This window comes from Ipomoea triloba, chromosome 10, assembly GCF_003576645.1.
Source record: "Ipomoea triloba cultivar NCNSP0323 chromosome 10, ASM357664v1".
Taxonomy (NCBI): Eukaryota; Viridiplantae; Streptophyta; class Magnoliopsida; order Solanales; family Convolvulaceae; genus Ipomoea; species Ipomoea triloba.
This window is the reverse complement of record NC_044925.1, coordinates 26,585,337-26,592,726: the sequence shown is the minus strand read 5'-3', so window position 1 is coordinate 26,592,726 and position 7,390 is coordinate 26,585,337. Positions and strand designations below refer to the sequence as shown.

Here is a 7,390-nt window from a genome sequence, read left to right as displayed (position 1 = left end):
TAGAACTTGTGAATTGTCTTCTACTAGTCTTCAAAGCAAGAGATTTTTCTACTTCAACTTCCAAAAGTATAATTTACTTGAGATTAATGGAAGTTAATAATACAATAAAGATAACGTTATATTTATACAAAAATTATAAATATTTATTATAATTTTATTCACTTAATTTATCAACTGTACCAACTTTTTTTTTTTTTACTATTCTCTATTATTAAAGTATTTTTAATAATAAATAAACAGCACGCGCGAAACAATAGAAATTAGAAGTTAGATGAAGACTAACATTGCTTTCACACGCACGCCATAGGCTCTCATTTTATCATCATCAGCTACCACAAGTAATCAGGCGTGATAAGGTTGCTCCATAATTAAGTAATCAAAACTTGATCGAGGTCACATCATCCAACACAGCTCCTTAAATAAGTAATTAAGAACTCTATAGTTAACTTGTCATACTACTACATATATAGTATTGGCAAAAATTAAAGTTTTATTTTTTTAATTATTCATAATTAGTTGTTTTGATTTCTTGTTTTTTAAAAGAAAATTTTGTAGTTTAAATCTCTAAGTTATAAAATAAGTGTAATTTTCGTCTATAGTTAACATAGAATTGCAATAGTACATCTTAATTAGGTACTAAGATGACATATTTAGTCTCTGGTTTATATATAATGAGTTATTTTGGACAAAAACATAATCATTACTAATCAGAAATGACAAATTTATATTTTTAGTTTGATTTTATTGCGGGGAATGAGTCTAAACATACAAAATTTTAACAAGTTTCTACTACACATTAGAGATGACCTTTTCGATAGAGAAGAGAATGTTTATTAAGATTTAGGGGTTTCTAATGTAAGAATCGTATTACTAATAGTTGAAAGAAATATATGCAATTATTCAACTTAGTTAGCACGAATAGTCATGTGCTCTCATCTCTTAAAAGATGCTGGAGTTTAAAACCTCCACTTTGCAAGATTGTGACGATTTTGGCCTTTTCTAAGCTACATGGCATTAAACAATTTAGCATTTTGAGTAAAATAATTAAATCTAAGAAAATATTGCTTATGTTTTCATTTCTAATAACTAAAATTTTTACAAATCTTACAAAGATAAACGAATATTTTTGTAACTTTTTTAAATCAAAACAACTAATCACAAATATTTGAAAGATAAAACAATTTTTTCTCCTATTATATATAGGGATTCCCTTGCTACATGGGTAGTTAGGTTACACTTCATTATTCATTAATATTATGAAAAGACATACACCAAATGGTTTATATACGGTTTTCCCAAATTTTTCCATCATATATTATTAAGAACTATTTAGAATATTTTTGCATCATATATTATTGAGAACTATTTAGAATATTGATTTTAACTAAATGATTTTGTACAACCCAATCGTGTATGTAAGAAATCAAATTTATTAACAGTAAAATATATATATCTATTAGAATTGAACATGTGACCTCTCACTTGGGAGAGCCACAACTATGCCACTTAACCACAAAGTCTTTAGCAATGATAAAATATATAAGTATTCAGTTTTCTTGATGCAGAATTCTATGGATCGTCAACAAAATTTTAAATTTAGGATTTCCTATGTAAATGTAAAGAATTACAACAAAAGAGAAATTAATAGTACTAAAAAAAAAAGGGCCAAAAAAATGCCAAAAACAACAATTAGCTTTTAATGTGGTTTCCGTATGTGCAGTTCACTTGGTCAGATGAGTGAAGTTTTGAAAAAAAGACTAATGATTAAATTTCTATCCCTACTGAAGCACAACGAGCCCCCACTCAACTTTCAGGTGAGTGAACTCAACTTTTAAAATGGAAGAAATTAAATGATACTATCAAACTACAATGTACTTGACTATTAATACATACCTTAAATTGTGGTTGTGAATTTTTCACGTAATCTAAAAAAATAACAATTACCTAAATTATGAACAAAAATTATAGCAATCCTTAAATGAAATTAGTAATTACGGTGATGCTAACCTAACAATTACGTTACAAAGATATAAAGCCAAAAGAGTCAACCGGCGGTCTACTTGCGGATGAGTGACGTGTCGAAACGCTCCTTTTTCAAGAAAAATCGCAGTCGTATACGAATTTACTGATTAAAACCAAAATATTTACATATACGGCCCAGTCTGCAGTCGCCGGGAAAAAGCTTCTCCGTCAAAAACGTTGACTTATCCGCCCATACATTCATTCATTTTCCAATTTCCGTCACGTGGGACGCGCCGCACCGTTCGGGCCGGTGGATTTCTTTCCCTTCTCCCTGGGAACCAGTCAAACACAGTCTTGACTCTCCTCCCGCCACCGGGGCCCACCGCCACCTGTCACCAATCCTGACGCACCGCCTGACGTCATTTCCTTTTCCCCCCTCGCCTTCTTATACCTCCCCTCCCTTGTCCTGTAAAACGCTTCTTAGCCTCTTCAAACTATTTTTCACCATCCTAGAGAGAGAAAGGAACTAAAAATAAAATTTAGGATTTTTTCTGTGATATTTTCTTGAATTCTTTGATTTATGGACAAAGGTTGGGGTTTGACCCTCGAAAATCCTGATCAGCGCTCTGCTGGGTTCTTCACGAACAAGCCGGTTTTCGGGTTTAATCTTAGCCCGCGCTTGAATCCGATCAACGCCGGCGGTAGTGGCGGTATGATTCCGATCAACCCCGCCGCCGAGAAACGTGGGCCGCCCAACGAAGTTGACTTCTTCTCCGACAAGAAACTGCCGCCGCCGCCGCCGCAGGCTGCGGCGGCGGATATCGTCGTCAAGAAAGAGATAACCTTGCACGGCGAACCCGTCACCAAATCCGATTTGAACGTAAATGTAATCATTTCATTCCATTCTCGTTTCAATTTCATTTCTGGGTAGTTGAAAAACCGGTAAAAATCGAAGCTTTTTCTGAATTCTAACATTTCCGGTAACTTATTCCCAGACTGGACTGCAACTTGTGATTGCTAACGCCGGGAGTGATCAATCCACGGTGGACGACAGTGTTTCATCGGATATGGAGGAGCGACGAGCCAAGAACGATGTAAGAAATTAAAACAATCGTAAAACCTTTGAACAGTTCGTCCTAGGATACTTTATTGAATCGTATGTTTCTGCAGCTGTCAGTGTTGCAAGTGGAGCTGGAAAAGATGAACGCCGAGAATCAGAGATTGCGAGGGATGCTGTCGCAGGTTTCCACCAACTACAGCGCTTTAAAGCAGCATCTCGAGAATCTAATGCAATCGCAGAATCAGCAAAGTTCCAGAATAGGAAGCACACAAGATCGTGAGGTACGTAATATAATCAGTTGGTTATTAGGATTGATTCTAGACAAGGACACATAATCCAGTCCTGACAGATAAAAATTTTATTTTTTGTGGGTATTTTTTACAGTAATTGATCTGATTTACCCTTTCATTATTTTGTCCGAATTTTGACACAAAAAGTTTTGTTTAGTTTACATCGAGATTGATGCTTATTAATGATATATCTTGGTACGATGATCTAGATTGTTGACAGAAAATCCGAGGAAAAGAAGCCTGAGAAAGAAGAAACCACTATTCCGAGACAGTTCCTGGAGTTGGTTCCCGCCGCCGGCGGTGCGGCGGCGGATGAGCCGTCACAGTCTCATACTTCGTCGGAGGAGAGAACACTGTCTGCGGGTTCTCCGAGGAACAACACCGAATTGTCGAGGCATAAAGGGATTGCCAGGGAAGACAGTCCAGATTCAGAAAGCTGGGCTCCTAATAAACTCCCAAAGCTGAATTCTTCCAAGCCTGTTGATCAAGCTGCCGAGGCTACCATGAGGAAAGCCCGTGTCTCCGTTCGGGCCCGATCCGAAGCTCCCATGGTCAGTATAGCGTTATAGTTGGATTGCACATTTATATTTATATATTATATATGTTTAACACTGATGATGGATAAATTTTTAATTTTTACAGATTAGTGATGGATGTCAATGGCGGAAATATGGACAGAAAATGGCAAAAGGAAACCCGTGCCCACGGGCTTATTATCGGTGCACCATGGCGGTTGGGTGTCCGGTTCGAAAACAAGTATGTTTTATTGTTTGCCATGTAAATGTACTGTCTAATAGTTAGTTTATATTTTTAGTTGAGATAAAACACGTGCTGATATAATATTGTTGGGATTATTATAGGTGCAAAGGTGTGCGGAGGATAGGACGATTTTGATCACGACTTACGAAGGGACGCACAACCACCCGCTGCCGCCGGCCGCCATGGCGATGGCGTCGACGACCTCGGCGGCGGCGAACATGCTACTTTCCGGCGCCATGCCGAGCGCCGACGGGATGATGAATACTAACTTTCTTGCAAGGGCAATTCTGCCTTGTTCTTCTAGCATGGCAACTATTTCAGCTTCGGCGCCTTTTCCAACCGTTACCCTTGACCTCACTCAAACCCCCAATTCTTTGCCTAATTACCAAAGACCCCCAACTCAATTCCAACCCCCTTTCGCGGGAGCCCCTCAAATTCCCCAAAATTACCCTCAGCTCCCCCAAGTTTTCGGTCAAGGTTTGTATAATCAGTCAAAGTTCTCCGGCCTGCATGTTTCCCATCAGGACATCGGCGCAGCCGCGGCTCAGGCGGCGCAGTTGGCTCAACAGCCGCGCGTGCAGCCACCGCCGCCGCAACACCCCTTGTTCGCCGACACGCTCAGCGCCGCCACGGCCGCCATCACCTCCGACCCCAACTTCACCGCCGCCCTCGCCGCCGCCATCTCCTCCATCATGGGCGGTGGCTCCCAGCCGAATAACGCCACTAATGCCGCCGCCGCCGCCGCCGCCACTAGCAACACCAACAAGACTAGCAGTTTCCCGGGGAACTAAAATTCATTGTTTCATTTGTTCTAAAAAGTCTTTCTTGGGGGTATAGATCAATTATCAACATTTTCTTTACATTACTCTTTTTTTTTTTTTTTTTTTTTTTTTCAAATTTTCTGTCACTTGGGGGAATTAGGACTACATGCACTAAGATATTTTCATTCTTTTGTACACTGTTTTTTGTTAGAATAATTACCTGTTCTTTAGTTTTGGGTAACTATACATACACAAAAGTAAAAACATTTCATGTAATTATTCTATACCGTCTCCCTGTTGTGCAAAAAACACCAAAATATTCTCCTTCTCGTCAATTCAACCATACTTTATCAACACGTCGAGTTTCTGCATTTTGTTTAATGTACTAAAAAAAGATAAGTTCGTTTTCTATAAATACATGTAATACTATGAAATTAAAAATGCTAGAGGCATAATTTGGAGAAAAATCTATTAATCTTGAGACCTTTAAGTCCCTCAAATATACTAAAAATAATTAAAAATAAATAATGTAAATTGATTAAAAAATAAAGAACTGGCCAGTTATAAATAATGCAAGTTAATTTATTTATGGTAAAATTACAGCATAAATTTTATTTAAATTTAAAATATACTTTCAAATAGTGATTATTATGGGATTTTTGTTAAATCAAAGAAACACAAGGAAACAAAGAAGCAAAATCCAAGAAGGTGACGAAAGGAATAATCAAAGGATATGAAAATGTGGATTGAAGCAGTCAAAAAATCCGGCCATCTTCTTTGACACGTAAAGACCAATGACTATAATTTTGGATATATTTCAAAACTTGGACCGTCATGCCACTTCCTTGCAGTTTCCTTTGATTCCTCAACCATTTATTGTCATCTGCAACGTCATATAGCCGTTTGTAGAAAATAATAATAATAATAATTGAATTGGAGGAATTAATATTTTCTTTTAAAGAGAGAGAGAGAAAAGAGAAAAGAAATGAAGAGGAAATGCGTAGTAAAGAGATGGAATGATAAAATAATGTGAAGGTTTGACTTTGGGGGGTCGCACCGTACCTCATCCTTTGTACGATACGTTTTACACGTTCTTCCATGTGATTTGGTGCAAGTGTGCAACATTTTTCCATGTGTTTTCATCTTAAAAAGGAATATTTTATTATTTTTGATCGAATTCATCATACAAAAATTTTATAATATAACTTTTTATGAATTATGTATATATTTTGTAGTAAAAAATCTTGTGGTCTAATGACACCCAGTATACACTCTCACATGAAAGGAAATGGGTTCAAATCTCGGTGGAGGCGTGCAGAGTCAGCTAATCTTCCTAGTGAGACTGTACCCATGCATTTTCCCTAGCTTGGCAAAGCAGAGTAAGCTACTTATATAAGCTAATCTTCCTAATAAGCCCACTAAATAGGGTGGCTTGTGATACTAGGTCAAGGTCAATCTCGATGGCCAGCCCTTGTTCCTTGTTGAGTTTTGTTGCCAGGTCTATCGTGCCTTGCTTGATCAATTGTTACACCCCGGCCTTACTTGTTTTCTGGTTCGGGTCTTACTTGTTTTCTGGTTCGTTGTGACTCGATATATCCATCAGGTGTTGTGAATACTAACTAATAGGGGCCTTTTTTTTGTAGCTACTTCGAGTGGGCTTCTCAATTTTTAAAGATCCATTTTCAGAAGATGCCTTGATTTGTAAAGAGGAGCTCTCGGTTAAAAAGTCTTTTTAGAAACAAAAAAATTTATCTTTGAGACCGATTGTTTGAATCTTGATGATGATCTAAACAAAGACTAGAGTTAATTTCAAGATACTTAACTCACAATCAAATAAAAAAAATTAAGATTCGATGATTTTCGTTGTCATAGCTTAAACCACAATTTTTTTTTTGTAACACATTCTACTAAAACGATAACAACTAGTAGGGTTAAAGATGGGATAATGGTCCATTTTAATACCACATATAAAATCTAATAAAACATAAGAGGTAAATCACACTAAGAAAATTTTACGTGGCAAGTAACTTGCAATTTTCTGATATAAGAATTATATTTTATTCACTCATCAATCATCTTTTTGCGGCAATAAAAACTATTTTAAAGTGATAGCCTTTGATTTTGAGTTCCCTCTTATAAATATCAACACAAATGAGGATGGGAGAGACCGAGAGAGTGAGAGAATATATTTTGTTCCTAATGATTTATTAGTATAGGGATGGAAAGTGCAACATTTGATAACTTAAGACGAAAAGTGGGTATGACAAACACAACAACACTTATGGACGAATTTTACAATTACCTATAACTTAAGAACAAAAATTGTAATTTTCCATAAAAACTACTACTTTTTAATATGAAAAAGAGATGATAAGTTATTTTTATCTTATAAATTAAAAAAAAATGTTGATTTTAAGTGAAAAAATAAATAGTTTTTTTTAGAATAAAAATAAATAGTATTCTCTATCTTAAAATTAGATTAACATGATTTTACTTCATTGTAGTTTTTAAATTAAAAAAAAAAAACAAAAAAAACAGCATATTTGGAACATCATGCA

At 36.2% G+C, this 7,390-nt stretch overlaps 1 protein-coding gene across 1 annotated transcript; it reads left to right on the top strand.

The window, feature by feature from the left end:
- Nucleotides 1–2,446: 2,446 nt before the first annotated feature.
- On the top strand, nt 2,447–5,186 carry LOC116032572 (probable WRKY transcription factor 31). Its single transcript, XM_031275205.1, has 6 exons — nt 2,447–2,848; nt 2,958–3,056; nt 3,133–3,303; nt 3,522–3,863; nt 3,955–4,068; nt 4,173–5,186. Exons 1-6 carry the CDS (start codon nt 2,543–2,545, stop codon nt 4,860–4,862), a joined length of 1,722 nt encoding a protein of 573 aa, XP_031131065.1. The 5' UTR covers nt 2,447–2,542; the 3' UTR covers nt 4,863–5,186.
- The last annotated feature ends 2,204 nt before the right edge of the window (nt 5,187–7,390 follow it).